The sequence below is a fragment of the Taudactylus pleione genome, unplaced genomic scaffold, assembly GCF_031769625.1.
Source record: "Taudactylus pleione unplaced genomic scaffold, aTauple2 ptg000016l, whole genome shotgun sequence".
Classification (NCBI taxonomy): Eukaryota; Metazoa; Chordata; class Amphibia; order Anura; family Myobatrachidae; genus Taudactylus; species Taudactylus pleione.
In genome coordinates, this window is record NW_028284418.1 from 43,814,530 (window position 1) to 43,841,609 (window position 27,080).

Consider the following 27,080-nt stretch of genomic DNA (forward strand, 5'->3'; position numbering starts at 1 on the left):
GTTTCTGAAGAAACCAGTGTGGTTATGTTTTTTTTTTTTGTATGTAGGAATAATGTTTTCCTACATAGGAATAAGGAATAATTGTTTTGCCTTCTTTGGGGACAATGCACTGTGGGGGAAATGTGATTTTTTTTTATGTGGGGACAATGTGTAATATGTTACTTCTGTGAGGGCTAATTTGTAATATGTTGCCTTCTGTTGAGACCAGAGTGATGATCATTTTTTTTTTTAGTGGGGGCCAATGTGTTTTATGTTTGTTTTCTTTTGGGGCCAATATGTTTATTTTGTTTTCAATGGATACCAATGTATTTTATTTTGATTTCTGTAGGGTCCAATGTGATTGTTTTCTTCTGCTGGGACCAGTGTGTATGTGTTGTCCCGTCCTGTTGCATCATGGGTCCCAATGTGCGTGTTTTTCTCTGTGGGGTACAGATGGTGTGCCTTGGAAATGTTAAAATCGAGTTCGGTGTGCCACGCGTTGAAAAAGGTTGAAAATCACTCCCTTAGACGATAAATGGGTTCATCTTTTCAAAACATTCATTGAGGAAGGAATTGATGTTTCAGTGCAATCATCTGTGGTGGAATTTCTATTCTCATTTCCAGAAACTAAGGCTGGGTACACACGTAAAGATTTTCTGTCCAAGCATCCAACTAGTTGATCGGTTGGAATGAAAATCTGGTAACGTATGGGAGTAAATGATGATCAGCAATTTGCTCCTAAATGCCAGAAAGCAGATGAAAATGGTCGTCAGACAAGTTTGTTAAATGTTTGATCTAAAGTCCAGAGGTTCCCAATCTCGGTCCTCAAGGCTCCCCAACAGTTCAGGTTTTAGAGAGATCCATGGTTGAGCACAGGTGATTTAATTAGTACCTCAGTCAATTTGATTTAACCACCTGTGCTTAACCATGGATATCTCTAAAACCATGACGTCTCTCCCATCACCTGCTGCGGGGTGAGCCGGAAGGTGGAGGTGGTCGTGAAGAGTCAAGGTAAAAAATAATGAAAGAAATGGTACAGAGATACATGTACTAAGCCTTGAAGAAAGATAAAGTGGATGGAAAAAAGTACCAACCAATCAGCTCCTGTTACTTTACAGGCTGTGTTTGAAAAAAAATGACAGGAGCTGATTGGTTGCTACTCAGTTTATCTCTCTCCAAGGCTTAGTACATAGACCGTATAGTGTCCTTTTTAGATTTTATTCATTATTCAGTTTTTTTTATACATCTATATAATATTTCTGTCACATTTAATTGAATCTACTCTCTAGATCAGGGGTGGGAAACCTTTTTTTCTGCTGAGGGCCATTTTGATATATATAACATTATTCACGAGCCTGGTGCAGGCCACGCCCCCTCCATGTAAAGTCACACGGGGGCTAGGCCACAATCGCAAGTGATTACAGCAATGCCCGGATCATCCTGATCCCTTCGGGGAGCTGTAAGAGCAGCAGTGTGACCATCTGAAGTGTCCTAATAGTGCTCCAGGCGGCACTGCTGCATAGATTCTGGCTGCAGGGTACCATTCTATGCACCCTGCTATCCAGATGAGGCTAGCAGAAAAAAGCTCAGAGGGCCAGACCAAATGATTCCGGAGGCCTTATACGGCCCACGGACCTGAGGTTCCCCATCCCTGCTCTAGATGATGAGACACAAAAAATGTAAGCTGGTGGCCCAGACACTGAACACCATCCTGGCCCCATGCTAATTTAATTATACCACAGAACAGCAGACCACTTTTTTTTTTACAACCAACATACTTCAGTTTCACTGGGTGATTCGTGTCATTAGCCCCTCCCTCTTGTGACGTGATGTGTGAGTTTTGGTCAAAATGGTGTTAGAGGGTGGGACTTCGGTCGCAGACTATGGCATACAGCTCCATCTCAAAATAAAAATTTGGCCCATCAGTGGGGTTTCTGGGTACTCAACCCTTTTGCGCGCCAATGAAAAGGTCTCTGGTCATGAGAGGTTACGGCTTAGAGTTAAGCCTTACAGCCAATATGTTTACGAAATAAGTCAATCCATCTAAAGTTACACTTAATTTAAAAATGTAGTTCTGGGTACAGATTGATAAGAGAGAAGCGAATAAACAATTATACTTCCTTTTAGTTCAGCGATATACTGACATATTGGGTCCTCCAATGAACAAGTTCTACAATCCTCGCTCCCTCTAACAGCTGCTTGGTTCACACAATAGGCCATGTCATAGGTGAGACGTTCACAATTAGGAGTATTAGCAACATTATTTGTTTTAAGCACAATCATTTAATGCATTTAGGAGATTATTGGCTACTTTGGTAACAAGAAACAGGCACATCATTATCCAGCATTTGGTCTTAATATGTAATTTGCTTGTCTGCTTTAGGAACAAATACACAAAAGAAGGCAAATACAGCTATTCAGTAATATAGTAGGTATTTCCCTAACTGCAACATGTCCTCCTCAATAACTTTCCTCAGTCTCTAAGGACTTTGTCCTGGTTTCATGCTTCACCTCTGTGTCCTGATGTATAGAAAAGATTGAGTGGGTTTCAGCATTGAATCAGCAGCTTAGTTGCAAATAATAAAGTACCAATGGGAAAAGCACACAGACCAGTTGTCCTCAAGACTTTTGTCTCACAGATAAACACTTGCATGACGATGAATTGTTTGGTTCTGCTTTTTGTGTCTCTGGCTGGTTCTCAATGTTCGGAAATTCCATTTTGCTATATGCTACCTAGCAGCATATTTTACAAAGTGGGGGGTCCAAAACCCAGTACCAGAGCCAGCAACAAGAGTTTGGACCTCTGGACTAACATGACAGTGATTTTATCACATAAATTATGTTCAGGTCATTGAGAACCAGCTTGAGATACAGGGAGCAGATCTAAACCATTTATCTTCATGCAAGTATTTATCAAGGACTGATGAACAGGCTGCAGATGTCCATGTGATCTGAGCTGTTGACAATACACACCAGCTAGGTGGGTTCCTGATGACTTACTCACTTACAAGCAGAATGTACAATGCAGAGAACCACCTCTAGGTTTTTGGGAAACACCAGGACCTAAACTCCATAAAGAAAGTGGAGTGGGATCAGTCATTAGCCTTCTTGCTAACAATCAACTTAATTAAATTATTTGCACGGCCGCAATTCTATTGAAACATAAAACAATTGGTACAGTAATTTTGGAGTACTTGGGGGTCTATGGGCAATTACAATGATAAAAGATTGGTATGGCAGTATCTAAAACCTAGTGCAGTGGTTCCCAAACTTTTTAAGAATCACGGCGGCCTAGAGTATCAACATTTTTTTCCATGGCACCCCTGGGCCAAAAGTTTCTTATTGAGAAATTCAGAAAAAAATAAATAAAAAATTGTTTCTATATGTCACACTCAGTCATGAGGTGGTTGACACGGCTGCACTTCTATTTGTCCCCATATTTTATGATTGGCAGTCATTAGCACTGGTTTTGCCTATTACACTGACTAAAAATAATTTTTTATGGTACCGGGCCACCAACCCGAGGCACCCCAGGGTGCTGTGGCATCCAGTTTGGGAACCACCATCCTAGTGTAAATAAATAAATAACTATACCATTGGAAACAAATGATGGTTCTCCTACTATTTCTGGACCAGTTAGTAAAGAGACCATACCAATGTTTGTCAGAGCTGTTCAAGAGAGACTTTGGCTTTGGAAGTTGAACTTCTGTTCTTATTAGTGTCTCAGACAGTCTATCAAGTCTACTCAATGCCTGTCTCTTTTATCTTCAAACAATACTATACTAAAGTGGGACTACAATGTTGCTGATGTATTTGTCAAGAAATCAGCTGAAACACTTCCACCACATGATTCCTATGAAAAAATGGTTATGTGTATTATTCTTACATAGATTTTCTTTATTAGCAAGTCTTTATATAGTGCACGTATATTATGCAGCATTTTGGAGAGAATATTTAGTAATTCTCATTGTCCCTGCCCAGTTAGAGCTTACACTCTACATTCCCTACCACATAGACACTCATGCACATACACACTATAAAGTCAGTAGTCAGTTAACCTACCAGTATGTTTCTGGAATATGTGAGGAATCTGGAGCACCTGGAGGAAACCCATGCAAACATGGGGAGAACAAACAAACAACACAGATACAGCCTTGGTCGGGAATATATATATCCAGATCTTTATGGAGCTATTTTACTGAACTAATAAAATGCAACCAGAATCAAACCCATATTATGTAGCCACTTACAAACCACCATAATGCAGCCAGTATTAAACTCCTATAATGTAGTTGTATTACACTCCTTATAATGCAGCCAAATTTAAATCCATATTATGCTGTTAATCTCCATAAAGTGCTGCCATTATCAAAGCCGTATAATCCTGATAATATCATACCCATATAATGCACTCCCTTTTAAACCTCCATAATGTAACCACAACAAAGTCTCCATAATATAGCCAGTTTTAAGCTTGTACACATTAAATGATGTGTACCCAGCCATGTGACGGGCGCTTGCCAAGGTGACGGGCCGACATATAGCGCATCGATATGTCGGCACACTGCCGCATCCCACTGCATGGGGTCATCAGTTGCATCGGCATATTGAGCTGCATGTAGGGCCGACCTGATGATGCGACTGACGACCAAACGGGAGCGCGCAACAGCCCCTGTCAGATCAGCCAAAGTTTAGTCTAATGTGTACCCAGCTTTAAGCTCATAAAATGCAGCCAATATCAAAACCATATTATGCTGACTGTATAATATCCATATAATGCTCCCATGATTAAACTAATATACAGCCAGTATGATATCCAAATAACCCTAGCAGGAGCAAACCTTTTAATACGCAGCCAGTACAAAACCCATATAATACCGCCAAAATCAGACCCATATAATACTACCGGTATCATACACATATAATGCAGACTCTATCAAACCCATATAACACAGCCAGTATCAAACCCATATAACACAGCCAGTATCAAACCCATATAACGCAGCCAGTATCAAACCCATGTAATGCAGCCAGTATCAAACCCTTGTAATGCAGCCAGTATCAAACCCATGTAATGCAGCCAGTATCAAACCTATGTAATGCAGCCAGTATCAAACCCATGTAATGCAGCCAGTATCAAACCCATGTAATGCAGCCAGTATCAAACCCATGTAATGCAGTCAGTATCAAACCCATGTAACGCAGCCAGTATCAAACCCATATAATGCGGTTCGTATCATATCCATATAATGCCGCCAAGATCAAACAAATATAATGCAACCAGTATCCAACTCGTATAACGCAGCCAATATCAAACCCATATAACACAGCCAGTATCAAACCCATATGGTGCATACACACGGTCAGATTTGTCAGATCATTATTGTTGAACGATAACGAACGATTGAACAATTTCATGAACAATGAACGATTTCTGACAGTATTAAAATAAATGAAATCGTCCAAATCTGTCTGCAAACACAGTCGATATCAGATATCGTTGGTCGATGCATGCCCTACATGTCAACGATATGAACGATTGAATGATTTTTACAATTGTTATCGTTCATGTTTTTAACAAAATCTGACCGTGTGTATGCAGCAATATAACACCGTCCATATCAAACCCATATAATGTAGCCAGTATCAAACTAATATAGCTCAGCCAGTATCAAACCCATATAATGCAGTTCGTTTCAAACACATAAAAAGCAGTATCAACAGATGATGACTCCGGTTTGATCTGTAATGATAAAGGTGAGTGATGTCATAAAGATGCATGTCATCGTAATAACTGCCTGTATAACCTCCCCACCTGAACACAGCACAGAAAAAGTAACTACTGTATAGTAATTTCTGGTCTGATAAATTCGATGTAATGATTTTTCCTATAATGATGGAGGTCCAGCCATGGACAGGTTATATAGCGGAGACGTTGGGAGAGGACAGGGAGTGAGCAGATTAACAGAAGGTAGAATATATCTGGCATTGGTTAAACCACAAAACTGGGATGGTAGAAAGGTGTTGTGTGTGTGTGTGGGGGGGGGTTTGTCACATGATGGTTTTTGGCCCATTTTTGGGAAGGGTTTGTCTTCGGGGGTGAGTAGGGGTTACTAAACTCCATCATTACAGTCCATGGGGGAAATATAACAGGGTGCGACTTTGAAAACGGTGCGAGTTTACATACGCTGAATGTAATAGAGTGCTACAAGCTGCATGAAACCTCGCATGAAGCATTTTTGTTCCTTACAAAGTTGCATCCAGATGTTTCCCATTCCAAATATAGAACTTGCACTATGTAATAGGGTGCGAGTTGTAAACTAACACAGAACTAATAAAAAGAACACGTGCAACATAATAGACCTTTTTCAGGCTAGCGAGTTTAGCCTGAACAGCAGCGTGTATAGCAGAAGCCTGCACAGATCAGTGAGATTTGTGCAGACTTCTGTGTGTAGAAAGGGATTTAAAGTGTTAAAGTAAAATAAATGTGGTCCCCCTCCCCTCTAAAAGCACGACCTGCGCCGTGCTGAGTGAGCCAGTCCTGGTTGTGAAAATAAGGGGGGGAAAAAGACAATGGGTCTCCCCGTATTTTCATCAACCAGCACCAGGCTCCGTAGGCCGGTCCTGGTTGTAGAAGTACAGTGGACAAAATGAGTAGTAGTTATCCACAACCAGCACCAGGCTCTAACTAGGGGGTGTAATATCACTGCCGGGGGACATGCTTCATGGGGACCCTTGGAGAAAGCATTCAGCAACCCACACTAGTCAGCCCAGACGAAGGATCCCTTGGGAGGTGGGGACCCCCCAATAAAGGAGAGATTTGAAAATGGCTGTGCAATGACGCTTCCCATCCAATCTGATGGAGTGTGAGAGGTGCTGCAAAGAGGAATGGGTGAAACTGGCCAAAGATAGGTGTGCCAAGCTTGTGGCATCATATTCAAAAAGACTTGAGGCTGTAATTGCTGCCAAAGGTGCATCAACAAAGTATTGAGCAAAGGCTGTGAATAATTATGTAAATGTGATTTCTTAGTTTTTTTTTTTAATTAAATTTGCAAAAATCTCAAAAAAACGTTTTACACGTTGTCATTATGGGGTAATGTGTGTAGAATTTTTAGGACAAAAATGAATTTATTCCATTTTGGAATAAGGCTGTAACATAACAGAATGTGGAAAAAGTGAAGCGCTGTGAATACTTTCCGGATGCACTGTAGTTAGAGCCCTAAAGCTTTATTTGAACAGTAGATAAATACATTTTTAATCTTATATAATGCACAAGGAGAGGTTGGTTGCAACCAAACACACAACTACAAGATGGATTACTTGTCTGTTAGCATGTAGTCTCAGTGGAACAGCTGTGTCAGGCTGCTACCTGGTCATTTGTCCACAATGATTTATAGGTTCAGTCATTTTGCTCCAAAGATACTTCCTTTGAATGAAATGTTTTGCAGTCTGCTGCTTCAGATACTCCAACACTTAAGGAATGCATTGTTGGTGCTCCAAAGTGGTTGTTAACGAAAATTTGTTTTTTTGTAGCTACTTTAAATCCTTTTCCCGGGATTGGAGACTCAGCGGCAGCTGTCTCCCTGGTCCCACTGCAGCCCACACAAAGCAACGTGTGCTGGGCTGCTGACAGCTGCTTATCAGGCATTTCTTTTCAGGGGCTCAGGAAGCTCCCAAGAAATATGCCCTATAACTATCTGTTTTCGGGCAGGCACTGGCGTTAACACATAGGATCTGTGATAGGATCCGTGAATTTATGTGTTTTCGCACAGAAACAGAATTTTTAAGGCAAATAAAACAGGAACTAATTGAATTGCCCGAAGACAATTCAAGCATTAAAATCACATTTAGTGATATCCGTTATAAAGCTACCCCACACAACCCTGTACTAACGGCTAAATTACTGGATGAGCCTAACCTTTCCTGCCTGACACCTTTTACATAGGGAAGCATTAGAAGCTGAAATAACTGAGGAGGAGATTGCTGGCGCTGTAACTAACATGCATTTAAATAAATCACCCGGACCGGATGGTTACTCAGTGGAATACTACAAACTCATAAAGCATGACTTGGTGCAAGCACTACATGCACTTTTTGGTAGCATTAGAGCGGACGCTCCCTTCTAGCCTAGTTTTCAATCAGGCATTTACCTCCCTGAACCCAAAGCCAAATAAAGATCTGACTTTCCCCTCTTCTTACCGTCCAGTTACCCTCCTAAATGTTGACTACAAAATAATGGCAAACATATTGTAGGTCTTTCTGGCCTCTATACTGACGGATCATCAAATGGGCTTTGCCAGAGGTAGACATTCCGTAAAAGTAATCCGTACAACAGCCATTGCGGTGGTGATGGGGAATGGGTATGAAATACCGCCGGCCGGTTCGATTCCCGTCAGCGGCAGCCCGACAAGAGCAGAGTTAGAAGCAGCGGAAGGTCGACAGCGCTAGGTAAGTATCTACTAACCTAACCCCCCTAACCCTAACCCTCCTTAGGGGTGCCTAACCCTAACTTCCCCCCCAAGTGCCTAACCCTAATCCCCCCTCTAAGTGCCTAACCCTAACCACCCCCTTCCCCGCTGCCTAAACCTAAGTTTAGGGGGGTGTCTAACCCTAAGTCCCCCCTGGGGGTGCCTAACCCTAACCCTCCCTCCCCCTAGCCTAACCCTAACCCTCCCGGGGGGTGCCTAACCCTAAGTCCCCCCGGGAGCCCTAAACCTAACCCTCCCCCCCCAGGCTGTCCGCACGCGGCGCCCGGCATCACTACGATCGGGATGCCGGGCGCCGGTCTCCCGGTGTCGGGGAAATGCGGGCGTCCACATCTAGACGCCCGGCATTTCACCCTTGCCGGGATATGACAGTAGGAAAGCCGGCTGCCGGTATTTAGGCAGTCGGCTTCCCGATTGCTTCCCGGTGATGGAGACCAGTCTCCAAACTGATTTTTCAGGAATCCTCTTAAGCCTTGATGCCACAAAAGCATTTGATATGGTATCCTGGCCCAACCTTTATGAAATTTTAGATAGAAGGGGTTTTGGATAGGGTTTTCAAACCTTAATTAACATTTTCTATACTTCTCCAACCACTTCATTATTAATTAATGGTACTGTGGGAGAGGGTTTGGTATATCCGATACTTAGACCCTTTCCCCTAGCTTATTTACAAGCTCAGCACTATGTGGCCGACCTTTCCAAGGTACTCTCACCAGATGACTGTAATAACTCTTTAGATGATTTATTGATGAAGGAAAATTCCTCCTACAAAGCCATCTCTAAACATTAGTCTTTCCTTCACACTCCTTTACAATATGATACACAGAAAACTGGGCTGGCAAAATGGAGAGACCAATTTACATCTCTAACCACAGATAAATTGCTGCGAACACTTGAGACCTCTATCAAATGAATCCCTGCAGCATCATATGCAGAATTATTCCTAAATATAATTCATAGGACATACCATTCCCATATCGTAGACACCTCATGGGGACCACGGATGACCATTCATGCCCTAGATGCGGCTCTCAAAGGGCTGAATTATCACACAGTTTTTTCGGAGTGTCCGGTAATTTGGAGATTTTGGATACAGGTATGGGGTTATGTCATTCGACATTTAGTTAATTGCATACCCTTAACGCCCGAATGGGCAGTATTCGGCAAACTACTCAAAGGCACCAGAGTGGTGAGGGGGTACGGAAATGACTGTTAGCCATATCAGCCATAGCTAAAAAATGTATTCTACAAATGTGGATACAATCTGCTCCCCCCTCCATTCTCCCTCTTTTTAGAAAAACTTTTTCATGTTTTTAGAATGGAATGGTTAGAGGCCTCATTACAAAAGGACAGGTTTACCGAAGATTATTCAAAACATGGGAAAGTTACATAAAAACTAGGGGTGTGCACCGGCCACTTTTCGTGTTTTGTGTTTTGGTTTTGGATCTGGATCTTTCTTCGTGTTTTGGATCTGGATTGGTTTTGCCAAAACCACCCTTCCGTGTTTTGGGTTCTGGGTTTTGTGTTTTGGATCTGTATTTTTTTTTTAAAAAGCATAAAAACAGCTAAAATCACAGAATTTGTAGGTTTTTCTGCTCCTATGCTATTATTAACCTCAATAACCTTAATTTCCACTCATTTCCAGTCTATTCTGAACACCTCACACCTCACAATAGTGTTTTTATGTCCAAAACGTTGCACCGAGGTAGCTGGATGACTATGCTAAGCGACACGAGTGGGCGGCACAAACACGTGACCCATCTAGGCGTGAAACTGCAGTGGCAGACAGGATGGCAGTTTGAAAAACTAGGCCCCAAACTGTACATAATGCAAAGAAAAAAAAGAGGTGCAAGATGGAATTGTCCTTGGGCCCTCCCACCCACCCTTATGTTGTATAAACAGGACATGCACACTTTAACAAACCAATCATTTCAGCGCCAGGGTCTGCCACACAACTGTGGCTGAAATGATTGGTTCGTTTGGGCCCCCACAAAACAAGCTGGCAATTAATGTGTCCCTGCACAAACTGGCTCTATGGAGGCAAGATGTCATCCTCATCCTCCTCATCCACCGATTCCTCACCCTCTTCAGTGTGTACATCCTCATCCTCACAAAGTATTAACTCGTCCCCACTTGAATCCACCACCACAGGTCCCTCTGTACCTTCTGGAGGCTGGTCTCCCTGGAAGAGCTGATAATTCATTTTGATGAACATCATCTTCTCCACATTCTGTGGAAGCAACCTCCTACGCCTTTCGCTGACAAGGTTCCCGGCTGCACTAAACACTCTTTCGGAGTACACACTGGAGGGGGGGCAACTCAGGTAAAATAGAGCCAGTTTGTACAGGGGCCTCCAAATTGCCTCTTTTTCCTGCCAGTACAGGTATGGACTGTCTGCCATGCCTACTTGGATGCTGTCACCGATGTAATCCTCCACCATTCTGTCAATGGTGACAGTATCATATGCAGTGACAGTAGACATGTCAGAAATTGTTGCCAGGTCCTTCAGTCCGGACCAGATGTCCAAACTTGGTCCTGCCTGCCCTGCATCACCGCCAGCGGGTTGCTTAGGATACCTAAGTTTTTTCCTGGCAGCCCCAGTTGCAGGAGAAAATGAAGAAGGAGCCGTTGACGTGTCACGTTCCGCTTCAGCTGACAGTGTGTTCACCAGCAGGTCTTTGCACCTCTGCAGGCTTGTGTCGGCCGGAAAGAGAGACACCACATAGGCTTTAAACCTAGGATCGAGCACGGTGGCCAAAACGTAGTGGTCTGATTTCAACAGATTGACCACCCTGGAATCCTGGCAAAGCGAATGAAGGGCTTCATCCACAAGTCCCACATGCCGAGCGGAATCGCTCCGTCTTAGCTCCTCCTTCACTTTCTCCAGCTGCTTCTGCAAAAGCCTGATGAGGGGAATGACCTGACTCAAGCTGGCAGTGTCTGAACTGACTTCACGTGTGGCAAGTTCGAAGGGCTGGAGAACCTTGCACAACACGGAAATCATTCTCCACTGCGCTTGAGTCAGGTGCATACCCCCTCCTTTGCCTATGTCATAGGTGGATGTATAGGCTTGTATGGCCTTTTGCTGCTCCTCCATCCTCTGAAGCATATAGAGGGTTGAGTTCCACCGCGTCACAACCTCTTGCTTCAGGTGATGGCGGGGCAGGTTCAAGAGTGTTTGCTGGCGCTCCAGTCTTCGGCACGCAGTCGCTGAATGGCGAAAGTGGCCAGAAATTTTTCGGGCCACCCAAAGCGTCTCCTGCACGCCCCTGTCGCTTTTCAGAAAATTCTGCACCACCAAGTTTATTGTGTGAGCAAAACATGGGACGTGCTGGAATTTGCCCAGATGTAATGCCCGCACAATATTGGTGGCGTTGTCAGATATCACAAATCCCCAGGAGAGTCTAAGTGGGGTAAGCCACTGGGCGATGATTTCCCTCAGTTTCTCTAAGAGGTTGTCGGCGGTGTGCCTCTTACTGAAACCGGTGATACACAGTGTAGCCTGCCTTGTAACGAGCTGGCATTTCTGAGATGCTGCTACTGGTGACGCTGCTGCTGTTGCTGCGTAAGGTGATACATCTACCCAGTGGGCTGTCACAGTCATATAGTCCTTAGTCTGCCCTGTTCCACTTGTCCACATGTCCGTGGTTAAGTGGACATTGTGTACAACGGCATTTTTCAGGACACTGAGGACACTTTTTCTGACGTTTCTGTACAGTCTCGGTATCGCCTGCCTAGTGAAGTGGAATCTAGACGGGATTTGGAACCGGGGACACACTACCTCCATCAATTGTCTAAATCCCACTGCACTAATGGCGGATACCGGACGCACGTCTAACACCAACATAGCAGTCAAGGCCTCAGTTATACGTTTTGCTTCAGGATGACTGCTGTCGTACTTCATCCTCCTCGCTAAGGACTGTTGGAGGGTCAATTGTTTAGTAAAAGTAGTGGTGTTCCTACTTCCTCTCTGGGATGATGAACGACTCCCAGCAGCAGCAACAGCAGCAGCGGCAGCAGTAGGCGTAGCAATGCAGGATCCTCCAGAGGAATCCCGGATAGGAGAGTCAGTCATGCCAGTGACATGGCCTGCAGGACTACTTCCGATCCTGACTAAGGAGGAAATTGACGAGGAGGGAGTTGACGGTGTGGTTTGCAGGCGCTTGGATACAACAGGACAACGGGATTTAGGTGTCCCTGGACTGCTTACGGTCTTAGCCAAAGTTTCTGAACTTGACAGTAACTTTTTATGAACGCGCTGCAGGTGCCGTATAAGGGAGGATGTTCCTAGGTGGTTGACGTCCCTACCCCTACTTATTTCACCTTTACATATGGTACATATGGCAAGACAGTTGTTGTCCGGATTTGGATAGAAATATTGCCAGACCAAAGAGGTGGAATGTTTGGTCTTCTGCCCAGGCATGACCGTGATGGGCTTTTTCATCCCACGGACAACAACTGTCTCCCCCGGAGCCTGATTTAAACAAACCACATCACCATCAGAATCCTCCTCGCCAACTTCCTCCTCAGCGCCAGCTACACCAGTATCCTCATCCTGTTGTACTTCAACAGTGACATCTTCAATTTGCATATCAGCAAGTGGACTGTGGGTGCTCCTTTCAGCACTTGCAGGGGGCGTGCAAATGGTGGAAAGAGCCACCTCTTCCCGTCCAGTGCTGGGAAGGTCAGGCATCGCAACCACCACCACACTTGGACTCTCCTTGGGGATTTGTGATATCTTCTTAGAAAGCACAGTTCTTCGCTGTGCTTTTGCCAGCTTAACTCTTTTGATTTTTTTAGTGGGAGGAGGGCTTCCATCGTCATGTGAAGCTGAACCACTAGTCATGAACATACTAGGGATCGACCTTAGCCGTTCCTTGCCACTCCGTGTCGTAAATGGCATATTGGCAAGTTTACGTTTCTCTTCAGCTGATTTAAATGTCTTTTTCAAGGTCATTTTCCTGAACTTTGCCATTTGGGATTGTATGTGCCCTCTACTATGACATTGGGCATCGGCCTTGGCAGACGACGTTGATGGCATGTTATCGTCTATGTCATGACTAGTGGCAGCAGCTTCAGCACTAGGAGGAAGTGGTTCTTGATCTTTCTCTATTTTATTTTTATCGGAGAAAGTTTGGTCCTCCATTTATGTTATATCGATTTGATATATACGTGCGGCTAAACACAGAAAATAATTTTTTTTTTGGTTTGGACTGGAGTGTACTTTGTGGGTTACAGCACCCTTTAACGGTCAAGCCAGCCGGCCCTTTACTTATGACACAGGCGCCCGCTTGGCACTACTTTGTTGATGCACGTGCGGCTACTGCGCACACAATTCACAAACACAGAAAATAATTTTTTTTTTGGTTTGGACTGGAGTGTACTTTCGGGGGTTACAGCACCCTTAACGGTCAAGCCAGCCGGCCCTTTACTTATGACACAGGCGCACGCTTGGCACTACTTTGTTGATGCACGTGCGGCTACTGCGCACACAATTCACAAACACAGAAAATAATTTTTTTTTTGGTTTGGACTGGAGTGTACTTTCGGGGGTTACAGCACCCTTAACGGTCAAGCCAGCCGGCCCTTTACTTATGACACAGGCGCACGCTTGGCACTACTTTGTTGATGCACGTGCGGCTACTGCGCACACAATTCACAAACACAGAAAATAATTTTTTTTTTGGTTTGGACTGGAGTGTACTTTCGGGGGTTACAGCACCCTTAACGGTCAAGCCAGCCGGCCCTTTACTTATGACACAGGCGCACGCTTGGCACTACTTTGTTGATGCACGTGCGGCTACTGCGCACACAATTCACAAACACAGAAAATAATTTTTTTTTTGGTTTGGACTGGAGTGTACTTTCGGGGGTTACAGCACCCTTAACGGTCAAGCCAGCCGGCCCTTTACTTATGACACAGGCGCACGCTTGGCACTACTTTGTTGATGCACGTGCGGCTACTGCGCACACAATTCACAAACACAGAAAATAATTTTTTTTTTGGTTTGGACTGGAGTGTACTTTCGGGGGTTACAGCACCCTTAACGGTCAAGCCAGCCGGCCCTTTACTTATGACACAGGCGCACGCTTGGCACTACTTTGTTGATGCACGTGCGGCTACTGCGCACACAATTCACAAACACAGAAAATAATTTTTTTTTTGGTTTGGACTGGAGTGTACTTTCGGGGGTTACAGCACCCTTAACGGTCAAGCCAGCCGGCCCTTTACTTATGACACAGGCGCACGCTTGGCACTACTTTGTTGATGCACGTGCGGCTACTGTGCACACAATTCACAAACACAGAAAATAATTTTTTTTTTGGTTTGGACTGGAGTGTACTTTCGGGGGTTACAGCACCCTTAACGGTCAAGCCAGCCGGCCCTTTACTTATGACACAGGCGCACGCTTGGCACTACTTTGTTGATGCACGTGCGGCTACTGCGCACACAATTCACAAACACAGAAAATATTATTTTTTTAGCACTTGGGGGGAGCACCCCTGATGGACAGAGCACCCCCTGGACAACACTGCAGCACTCCTTTAGGACTGGGACACTGCACAGGACTTTGGAGTGGACACAGCCCCTATGGAGAACTGACTGCACAACACAGTCCAGCCAGCCCCTATGGACTTTGAAGTAGTGGACACAGCCCCTATTAACAACAGCAGCACAGCACAACACAGCCAGCCCCTATGGACTTTGAAGTAGTGGACAACAGCAGCACTACACTACACTACACAGCCCTAACTCCCACCCTCCCTCTTCACTGTCCACAGCCGAGTGAGAAAATGGCGCCGACGTGGGTACCTTATATAGGATCCAAAACCCGCGAGACTCGGAAGGCGGGATGATGACGTTTTGCCTCGATTTCAGATCCGAGTCAGGCGGGAAAAGTCGAGCCTGATTCGGATCGGACTCGGATCGGGGGGGCTCGGGGGGGTTCGGATTTCAGAAATCCGAACCCGCTCACCCCTAATAAAAACCCTCTCCCACTCACTTAAGTAACTGATTTGGAAGTGTTTCAGAAACACCCTATGGCAGGGGGTTCCCAACCACGGTCCTCAAGGTACACTAACAGTCCAGGTTTTAAGGATAGCCATAGTTGAGCACAGGTGACTTAATTAGTAGCTTAGTTTTTTTGATTTAACCATCTGTGCTTATGCATGGATATCACTAAAACCAGGACTGTTAGTGTACCTTGAGGACCGAGGTTGGGAATCACTGCCCTATGGTATGAAATGCGTGTATGTTTTCAAGACCCTCTGATTTCCCTCACTGCTGACTAGTCTATGGTTGATTTTATTCATAGTGAAAATGTATTTTATATTTGTTACACGGGCATGGATAGGGTAAGAGTGGACAACATGGTTCTCACCATAATTATTATATTTATTGTTTTATTTAACATTTATCTGGAATGTAATGATCGATTAATTTTAATGTATATTCGTTATTTGTCCCAGTAATGTATAATGCTGTATTTCTATTGACTGTATTATAATTGATAATTCATATTGATATGCTTCAATAAAGGAGAAATACATTTTTTTTTTTTTAAATCACGTTTTATTTGCCTGAAAAATTATCGGGTTTAATTCAGCAGCGGCGCCTACCCTCTTACCCGAGGAGTGCTGCTGCTGGTCTGGCTGGCCGGGTCCCGGTACCTGCACAATGGGTTTGTCAGGCACCAAGACCGGAGCATGAGCGGCGGTGCCGCCACGCATGCGCATAACATCGGCTTCAAGGGATTGCATTACAGTGGCTTCCACTGAAAACCGATCTCTGCTAATCGCAGTCCGGACTGGCAGTCCCAGGGGGAGGAGACACCTCTCGCTGGGACAGCCTGTCCTGTGTGTGACTGGCAGGTGGTGCTTCCAATGGAAAGCCACCCCCAGTCACAGTGTAGAAAGTGCAGTCACAGACTGCAACTGGCTCACTGAAGTGGTGAATTTTAAATACCCATTATCAGCTTCATCACCTTTGCTTAAATGGCATTTTTGATCTCACTGGATCTTGGAATAGTACCACCAGTAACTGCCTATTACTGACATTGCCCACTGCACAGTGGGTGTGTAACTTTCTGTCACTTCCAAACTCCTAAACCGGCACTTCTTATAGCTTACTTCGACCAAGGCGTCTACATTATCACCTGGAACCATTTCTCCCAGGCTCTTACGTCAGCACCTCCAACCGAGACATCCTGCATATACAATTACATTTACCAGTGTTATTACCTGCATTTAGGTTTTCCTCTACCCACCTGGGTTGGTTTGTACCATTGCATGCTTCTTTCAAAAGGCCATCTGATGATTAAATGCACTCCTTTGCACAAATATCCTGGGTGCCACTGCACACATGCACTAAACAACCATTGATGATTAAACTATTGAATAATTAATTACCTTGCAACAGCTACATTACATTGCAAAGAATGTTGCTATATTGGCAACACTACCACTATTCGATACCCATTTTGCAATGGCCATCTGAACCTAGTGAATATTATGGGGTTGATGTATCAAGCAGTGATAAGTGAAGTTGCCCATAGCAACCAATCAGCGTTATGTACACTCTATTCTATACAGTGGTAGCTAGAAGCTGATTGGTTGATATGGGCAACTTCCCTGCTGGTTCACTTCTTGATACATTTACCCATGTGTCCTGTAAATATTAGTACAGTCCTGTCTGTCACTGAGGGGAGGATTTATCAAATCCGGGATAGAGATAAATTGGAGAGATATCTGTACCAACCAATCAGCTTCTATCATTTTACAGGCAGTACTTTAAAAATGACAATTAGAAGCTGATTGGTTGGTACTTTATAGCTATCTTAGATTTGGTCAATTTCCCCTAGTCACCACTCTGGTACCGGCACCAGCCTGCACCACTTACTACTGCCAAGTGACAGATGCACACACACACGATTACATACAAGTCTACAGTAGAGTATTTGTGGTCACATGACCGTGCCAACCACCTGACTAGAGAGGTAAATCACGTGATACCCGTTGTTAGGGACACGAGTTAACGTCCGGGTCTCTTCGTAACAACAACAAGCACAGGCAGACACGCCCTCTCGATTTCTCCTGCCAGTGGTAACCTCCCTCCACTGTCTACATAGTCCCGCCCACTTTCCTAATTGGCCGCAGCTAAGGAGCCCCCAGGCCGTTGTGTACTCCTGACGTTGTATGGCTAACTGTTCTGCCTGTCTCTGACGTCACAAAGGCGAGGCGGGCTCTGAGGTTCGTCGCTGGGTAGTAGGAGTAGGATACGGGAGGTCCTAGTGCCCGCTCTGCTATCTATATGGTGGGTGGGGTGATGTGCTAGTGTTTCCGCCGAAGGTAGCAGAGCGCTGGCGGGGGCGCAGTGCCGGGAGAGGCCATCTGGTGTGTGTCCGATGACTCCATCATTGAATCTCTGTGGGCCACCACCGCTGCCCCCTGTGTCCCTGCCCCTCGCCGAGTGACCTACAGTCTGACACACTGAGGTAGGTCATGCCCTCCGCTAGACAATGGGAATAGAGTGTAAGCTCTTCAGGTGATTGCCTGGCCTTGGTTACACCGTGTAGGTCGTCTGGATGATTATTATACAGTGTGACTGGCGTGTTTGAGAGGGAGCTGATCTGTGACCCTGGAATGGCTGTGTCATAGTGGAGGCAGGCTGTATACAGGCACATTACTCCTATTGTTTCCTGCCTTGTGGGCTCCTCATGTAGCCAGGCGCAGTGAGCTTGCTCCCCTGACGGTGTCCTCCTGACTTAGAGCCGCCTCTACCTGGCCAATGATCACCGGAGCCACCAGTCTAATTAGTGACCCTGTACAGTACATTTGTCACAGTGTAATGATTCTCTCATATTAGTCAGAGGCATAACTAGACTTTTTGGTGCCCTGTGCCAGAGAGAGCATTGGAGCTCCTCCCACCCCATTTTTTAAATCGGGACATAAGACCGTGCATCTGAAAAAGGGCCAGGGAAGAGATAGGGGTACTCCTGGGGCAGCCAGGAGATGCTGGGGATAAAATAAGAGGAAGCTACAAATGAGAATGATAATACACAAGAAATTTGACAGGCCCAAACAGTGCCCTGTGCCATGGCACAGGTCGCACTACCCTAGTTACGGCCCTGTGATTAGGTGATTGGTGTTTTTTTCAATGCCACGTTTTTACGGCTAGATAAAAAAAACATTCTGAGCAGTGAGTGTGACACAGTGTGTCTTGGTCACAGGAGTGGTGTCAGCTGTAAGACCATTGCTGGTGGCGGTTACACAGGAATAATGGTGACATAGAAATGGTTTATAAGTGTTGTCACTGCCTGAGTGTTTCACAGCTTATTATTAGCACTTATAATGCCCTGACCTATTGTGCAGCGCTGTACATTCAGCTGATGATTCCTCCAATGATGCATACAGTGACATGTAGTTAAGGTCGCCCTGCACAGGTGAGTTTGCATAAGGAATCTGCATAGCAATTGTAGGTGAGGATAGGAAAGGCAGTGTGTGTCTACTGTAATGCTGGGTACACATTGTACAATATATTCTTTACAGCCTCTAACCTATCTATCGTTTAGTGCATCTGAATATATGACGATATATCTGTGAATGATATTGTTCTCAGATATATCACATTGGCTCTGCAGCAGGTACCAGCTACGATGATGTCACAACTGTCTGGGCAAATTTAAATGCCCGCCCAGTTGTGATGTCTGGCTAGACATATCAAACAGCCGATTGGTAAGTGTGTATGCTTACCAAATCATTTGCTCGGTTGTCTAATAATAAAGCATTCATTGGTGACTGGTGTAACTTACTGTGCAGCAGCCAGTGGTGCGGTTTGGTTGGAATGGTGATCAACAGTGGAAACAAAACCTTAACAGTAAGCTGCTGGCAACCAAGTATGTCCTTGATCAATTATAAGTAATAGACAACCTGATTCACTTCGGTGGCCACATTGGATGGCCTTCAAAAGTGCCACTCATTATAGTAAGTTAATGAATACATTTGATCAATAAGAGACCCCTATCTGTAATAACATACCAGCAGGCCTTTTAAACAAGTATTTCAAGCTATATCAAACATATGACATCAAAGCAGGTAGAAGCTGGGAGCTGCAAATAAAGGCTTGGTGGACTGTCTGTTGTCCATCACTGAACGATAAAAACTAAACCTCTTTCTTGTTTTCATTCTGGCATAGGCTTTTGTGCCGGGATGCAGCAGCAGTCTCCTTTCCTCTGGGGGGGTGCGATCACACTGATCCCTCCTAGATTTACCCCTGGCTGAGGGGCCCACAGAGCCCCCCACATCAGAGCACCCGTTTTTTTTTCCTCCTAAGGGGGACATGGCCACTCCTCCCATGATTAGGCCACAACCCAGATAAATTCAGAGTCTTTGGGGCTAATTGAATTGGCCCCCGGGATCAGTTAGACAGTGGTAAAGTACCGTGGCTAATTGAATTCACCTCTATGCATACATTTCCTAAATCATTAAAAAACCACTGTATAACTTTACACATGAACTGTTTTACACTGTAAACCCATCTTGCTAAATACTATTCCGATTTGCCCAAACTGCAATCTCAATCCTAGATTCAGTCCATCCCTAATTGTCTTTAGTGGCAGTTTTTACAGGCAGCATGTTTTGAGTGTAGAATGTCGGTGTTAAAATGCACCTTCTTGGATTATTTAACACGCAGGGAAGCCCATAGAGTCTGCATTTTATACTGAATCTATGGGTTATCGCACATTGCACAAGAGTTTACCGTGCTGTGAAAATGTAAATAATTGAGTAGCTCCAGCTGTTCCCCATGCGGTAAACCTCGAGCCTAATTGGATATGCCCAGGGCTCTTGCTAGGTGTCTCGGCACCCAGCTCTGTCCCGTGCTCCCTCTCCGCCCCTTCCCTCACTGCGCACTCCCCCAGAGCTTTAAATAAAATAATTACAGCAGCGGGTGGGTGGAGGGCGGGGATCTTCCGCAGCCAGCGCATTTGTGCGGCCACAGGCACTGAGCGTGCCTGGAGCCAGCCCTGGATATGCCCCATAGTGTACAGTAATCTTGTTGCAGTTTTTGAAGGAAGAAAAGGCACGATTTCAGATGCCACCTAAGATTTACCCGCAAGAGGCCTGGAACCATGAAGCACATCATAGCCCTGTCCCCTGCTGTATAATACCACGGTATGTGGCATTGTGCAGCGTGAGGCCACAATGACGCAATTCACAGCGAATCGCATCATCAAGCCCCCTAACTACCCACTTGGGGGAAGTGAATAGATCTGGAACCTTGTTCTAATTTCTTTCTGGAGTCCAGGAGAGCTCTCCAAAATGCTTGAATCTCCTAGATAATCCAGTAGAGGAGGCCACTTGACTGCTAAAGCAGTCGTATCCTGGCTATCTCTGGTGGATGAGCCACTGCATCCACCATAACCGTGCAGTTCCTCTTTCTTGCCTGGTGTGTCACTCTATGCTTCAATGCTTCTAGCACACTAAGGTGATGCAATAAAGTTCTGAGAAACAATCCAGAGTGTGCGAGAAACATCAAAGCAGAGAGCCTCACCCCAGGCAGGCGTGAGGAACTGCACGGGTTGTGACAGGTGCAACCTTGAGGCTCGGTATACTGTGACAAGTATGGTGCTGGGGTGACAGCACTTATTGAAGTTATGGGTTATTGGCACTCCCACTCGCACCACCCTCCGTAGCAAGTGAGCAGAAAAGATTTGGGGGTGCACTACCACCAGTATTTGAAATATTAAAGGGGGTTTATACTGTCAGTTGACTTTTATTAGTGAATCCACTCTTACTAAACACATTACTGTTTTTCATGTTTTGTTGGACCTGGATATGACCAAGAACTTTGTGAATAAGGCTGATTTATGTTTTATCTAAGAGAAATTAAAATACACTTTATTTTTTTCCCTGGCTGGAAGGCTCAGGCCTAATGACTCTTTAATTTTCTCTGTTTATTTCTGTCTCTTTCTAGGTTTACACGTTTAAAAATGGAGCATAATAATATGCAAATTTTCTGCAGTTCTGACGTCTCCTAACTTTAATTATACATATTCCAAATTTTATATCCTGTGCAATGGCAAACAAAAAGGAACCTCCTTTTTTTAATGAAGATAAAGTCGGATCACTCCACTACAAGCTACCTTTTTATGAGACAATGGAACTATTAATTGAAACACTTACAGGGACGTGCTTTGAGCTGCGGGTGTCACCCTTTGAAACTGTGGTCTGTGTAAAGGCTAGAATTCAGAGACTGGAAGGTAACTTTGTTTTCCTGTTTGGGTTTGGCTAACCTCCTAGTGAAGGGTCAGCACAGTTGATTCTAATTAGATGGACTAATTTATTATAATATTATGAAATGCCTATTTTCATTGTATTATTTAGAGGCTTTCAATGTCAAATGACTAGATGCTATGTCAAGTCTTTTTGTGCACATTAATATGTCTCACAAACACATTCCTGATAGATTTGCATTTATCAGTATCCTGTGTCTGTCTAACTGTTCTCTAATGACCCATAAAGAAGGCTAATATGAATTTGTGTGTTAGTTTATTTAAAAATATATATATAATTTTTTTTTAATTATATCCCCCCTGTGTCCTTAGGCCCCCAATAGAACCCCCCCGATCATAAATCCTAATACCCCCTTACCCCATTAATAGTAAGAAAAAAAATAACCCTCCCCCCCCCCCCCCCTCCTGGTAAAAAGACCCTTTTTCTATGCCCCTCCCTCTTCCTCCTCCTCCTCCCCCTCCCAGTATGTTTTTACTTTTATTATTTTATTATTTTATCCCCCTCTAGAGTCATATTTCTCTGTATTAGCCCCCCTCCCCCTTATGCAGAGCGTGTGTCAGGGGGGAATGATGATCAGTCCCTCCTGCTGAAGCTGATCTCTGCACTTGCAGAGATCACCCACATAGTGCTTGGAGGGGAACTAACTTCCCCTCCTCGCACATGCGCCCCAGAGTGTTCGCACTGTATTCTGGGGTGTGATTCCGGAAGTGATGTTGGCGGTCATAATAAGGGAGTTATAAATCCCACCCTCAGTGTATATATCACACCTTGACCCTCTGTCCCCACATTTTTATACTCTGCAAAGGGCAGTATATACACAACAATTCTGTAGTGCACACATGGTTCTGGTTGGGCCCCATGACAAGTCTGGGTAAGCTGCTTAGTGATCACTACACACAGTGTATCATAAGGATTTGTGTACAGTAGGAACACAAGATGCCCAGTTGGTAACCCCAATGACAGTATGTGAGGTCAGCACCTGCCCTAAAGCTGCAGGCAGGAGAGGAATGTGGACAGTGAGACCTGCCACAGTTATTATTGTACCATGGTGATGTCAGTTAGGTCTGCATCTACAGCAAGTCACAGCAATAGCTGCAGTTATATCGGCTCAGTCAGCTGTACAGTACACTAGTGTTCATTCCAGCACCCTGCATCTGTCACAACCTGTGCAGTTCCTCTTTCCTACTTGGGGTGTCAGTCTCTGCTCAGCATCTATTCATCCGGGGGAGATCGGTCACCGCAACTTTTCCCACCCGCGGGACACTGTGGCCCGCAGGTGGGGAAGGCACAGGGCAGGCTGTTTTAGCGGGGCGCCGCAGGGGCAGGGCGCATTTTGCCCCTTTCAAATCTGGCAGGGCATGGCGTCCCACTAACTCAGCCTAGCGGGAACATTACTGCAGGAGGAATTGTGGAACATAATCCTTTTGCCATTAAATGCATATAAAATTCACATTAAGGGGACAATTCAATCAGTGATGATGGTGCGACTGCACACATCACTTATTCAGGTAACCCAGCATCTCAGATATTCCTGGGCACCTCGGTGGGTCGCAATTTGCTGAAGAGCTGGTTGGCGCGCTGGCACCTCTGCCTTGCTGCCTATTGAATTTTCCCCTAATGGTTAAAAAGCACATCACCGTGGGGGTGGTATGAACTGTCGACACCAGAAGTACGGCAGGTCGACAGTCACATGTTGATATGGACATTAGTTGGACAAGCAATATGTCAACATGGTTAAAATGTTCATAACGTTAATAATGTCATCACCAGACTGTTTTTTGTTTTTGTTTTTTTTTGCACATTTTGGCTTAACCATGAAAATATATATACTGTCGACAGTATGATCACATCGACATTTGTCTTATCAAAATTCTGACTGGAATCCCCATCACCATAAAAATTGTACTGATCACAATGGAGGGGAAACCCTCCTGTTATTAATTGGTTAATAATGCCCCTTTCAGACATACATGCCGGCAAACTTGCGGCTCTAACCTGGGTTTTTCAACAATGGTGTAACCCGGATCCCAGCTCAGAGAGCCCCTTTCTGAGAGCGTCTTGTCTATATTGAAGATTACCTCTGTGGTACAATGTGGCCTAGAGACCGCAGACGTGGCAAGACTATCTGGGTGACTAGGGAGGCCTATTTACCATCTGCTACTGAATTTTCTTACCGCCCTTGTAGCAAGGATTTTAGCAATATTGCTGTAAATGGAGGCATCCTTCACTGTGCCCGTTACTTGGGCCTTTATCTTCTCTCCCCGCACTGCCAATAGCTCCCGCACCTCCTCATCTCTCCTGTTCACAATTTAACACCCTCTTCCATTTGCCGCTGATGAGGTCCTCAGTAACAGCCCCAGGCAGTCCCAAACAGCCAATCACTGCGTGACCTCGGTCTAAAAACCGAATTATCAGCAGAGAAGAGCTGTGGAAATAACCGCAGATATATTTTTGCAGTCTAGTATAGCCAGGCTATTGGTTTGGTTGTTACATAGAGCCTGATTCTGACTTCAGAGCACATTTAAAAAAAAAAAAAAAAAAAAAGCAAGCAACTTTGCATCTGGAACAAATCATTTTGCAATGCGATGAGTGCACATACATTTCTTTACATACATAAAGAAATAAATGTATGTTTATGTATGTAGGGTAAATACTTGTACTGGCTGTTTTCTTCTTCAGGGTCCATAGGGATCCTCAGGGATACCATTGGTATATTATGGTTGGAGACCAGGCACCAAACAGTTTCAAGCTTCAGCTCCCAGGATGCATTGGGTCCTCCTCCAAATATACCCCGCCCCTAGCCATAGGACTTCAGTTGTTTGTCTGGTGCGGCAAGATCAAGATGCACCTTTGGAACAGGGGACTGCTTTGGCAGTCCTAAGCTTTTATTTTATGTTTTTGGGTTGGCAGTACTAAGTGTCTGTATTAAGACGCATATACTGCGACTCCATCTACCTCTGCCGGGCCGCAACCCAGTATCTGGGCTGGTGATTTCGGCAGGTCGCGGAAAAGCTTGCTAGCCGCATTGCTGCTACCTGGACTGCAACTGGATGTACGGAGATGTCAGGTAAGGCGAGAGCTACCTCCTACTGTGGATGCTCATGTGACACATTTAATCAGAAATGTTACATTGTCTATTCCGTCAGCATTTCTCTGAAGGATTCCATGGCTAAAAAGATTGAAGCATGTCCTCAAAACGATCTTTTCATCATCTGGAACTGTTACCCGTCCAGCTATGGCTGGAGCCTGGGTAGCCAAGGCTGTTGAAGAATGGATGGGAGCATTGGAAAATTCTCTACCAAATGCTACCAGAGAACATATACGGGAAGCGGCTTCCTATCTGGGAGGAGCTGCTGTAGATGCTGGAAATTTCGCTTCTAAAGCATCAGCAGCTTCAATATTGGCATGCAGGGCCCTTTGGTTAGATCCTGGAAAGCTGATACAGGATCAAAGAAGGTGCTGGAAGATTTACCCTTTTTTTGGAAAAGTACATTTTGGAGCAGAGTTGGATAAAATGATAGCTACTCTGGCAGCTTCAAACTCAGCAGGTCTGCCATCTACGGCACCCTATAATATCTAGACAGGTTTATTTTTGGTCCTTCCGTTCTCAGGGATGAGCAAGGGACCAGCCTTCCTCTAGACGTCTAGTTTTCACAAAATATCAAGGCGATATACTAAGAGGTCTAGCCCGGCAAGACGTCCAGCTTCTAAGCCGGACGACAAGCACTCTGCCTAATGGGGCAGGCCTCCTCCTGGGGGATCCCAGGGTGGGAGGCCGACTTCTTCAGTTACGGATTGTTCGTGTCAAATAGATGCCTGGGTCCGAGAAGTGCGCTCTCGGGGTTATGCCCTCACTTTCAGGAGGCATCCTCCCCAGAAGTTTTTTGCACAGATCTTCCAGCAGATGCGGTAAGGCTTTGGTCCTTTTAGAAGGCCATTCACTCACTGCTGCAGGCGGGGATAATAGTCCCAATTCCTGTGTCGCAACAGGGAAGGGGTTATTATTCCAACTCATGCCCTATACTAAACCTAGAAACCCTCAATAGGTTTATCCATGTACCCACATTTCATATGGAAACTCTCCGATCAATTATTTTGGCAATGGAGCCGGGGTATTATATAGTTTCCCTCGACATTCAGGATGCATATCTGCATGTTCCTATTATACCATCCCACCAGCAATTTTTAGGGTTTGCTGTCCTTCAGAAACATTACCAATTTCAATGGCAGTCACGACGCCTATCTCAGGCATCAGGGAGTCAGAATTCTGCAATATCTGGACGACCTTCTTATGTCACAGACTCCAGTTGTTTTACAAAACCATCTTCAACTGACCATAGCCTGCTTACAAAAGCACGGCTGGATTAGCAATTGGAAGGTATCATCACTTTCTCCAACTCAGCAGATGGTACATCTGGGAGCTCTTTTGGATTTTCAGGCACAGATGGTGTTTCTGCCAGAGGACAAGATTGTGTCCCTATCGTTGCAGATACGCAAGCTGATTCACGATCCTTCTGACTTTTTGGGTTTTAAGCAGGAGGTGTCAGAAAAGTTGCAAATACGCAAGCTGCTTCACAAACGAAGGGTATCCATTCTGTTAATAATGCAGGTCCTGGGATCAATGGTATCCACCTTCGACATGGTGGGGTATGCTCCGATCCATTCCAGGTCTCTGCGAAAATTGATTTTCTCCAAGTGGAACGGACAGTATCATCAAATAAAGTCCCAGAGGATCCTTCTTACTCAGGAGGTTCATCACTCTCTCCTGTGGTGGCTGAGAAAGGATCATCTGAACAAAGGCCGCCCATTCCGGATTCCAAATTGGGTGCTTCTTACCATAGACACCAGTCTTCGGGGATGGCGAGCAGTGACAGTTCATCACACCTTTCAGGGAAGGTGGACAAATCAGGAAAGTCATCTGCCAATAAACATTCTGGAACTGCGAGCAGCATACAAAGCACTTGTCATGGCACAGGACCTGCTCCAGAGCAAGCCGGTCCAGATCCAGTCTGACAATGCGACAACAGTGGCCTACCTCAATCATGGAGGCACAAGAAGTTATGCAGCAATGAAAGAAGTGACAAAGGTTCTGATTTGGGCAGAACGTCATCTTCCAGCTATCGACAATATTTATGCCGGGAGTACGCAATTGGGAAGCAGACTTCCTAAGTCGCCAGGACAGTGTTTCAGCTCCTGGTAAACAAATGGGGTCTACCAGAAATAGATCTCATGGTGTCACGTCACAACTACAAGGCCCCCAGGTCCAGAGACCCATCAGCAGCCTTTGTGGATGCACTGGCAGTAAGATGGGACTTCAAGCTG

General features: G+C 45.0%; 1 protein-coding gene across 1 annotated transcript in view; it reads left to right on the plus strand.

Moving 5' to 3' along the window:
• Positions 1-17,656: 17,656 nt before the first annotated feature.
• ZFAND4 (zinc finger AN1-type containing 4) overlaps positions 17,657-27,080 on the plus strand; it is a 41,216-nt gene continuing 31,792 nt past the window's right edge. Inside the window, exons 1-2 of the mRNA XM_088475753.1 lie at positions 17,657-17,959; positions 21,439-21,724. Coding sequence (XP_088331879.1) covers positions 21,541-21,724 — 184 coding nt within the window. The 5' untranslated portion in view covers positions 17,657-17,959; positions 21,439-21,540. The remainder of the gene's footprint in view (positions 17,960-21,438; positions 21,725-27,080) is intronic.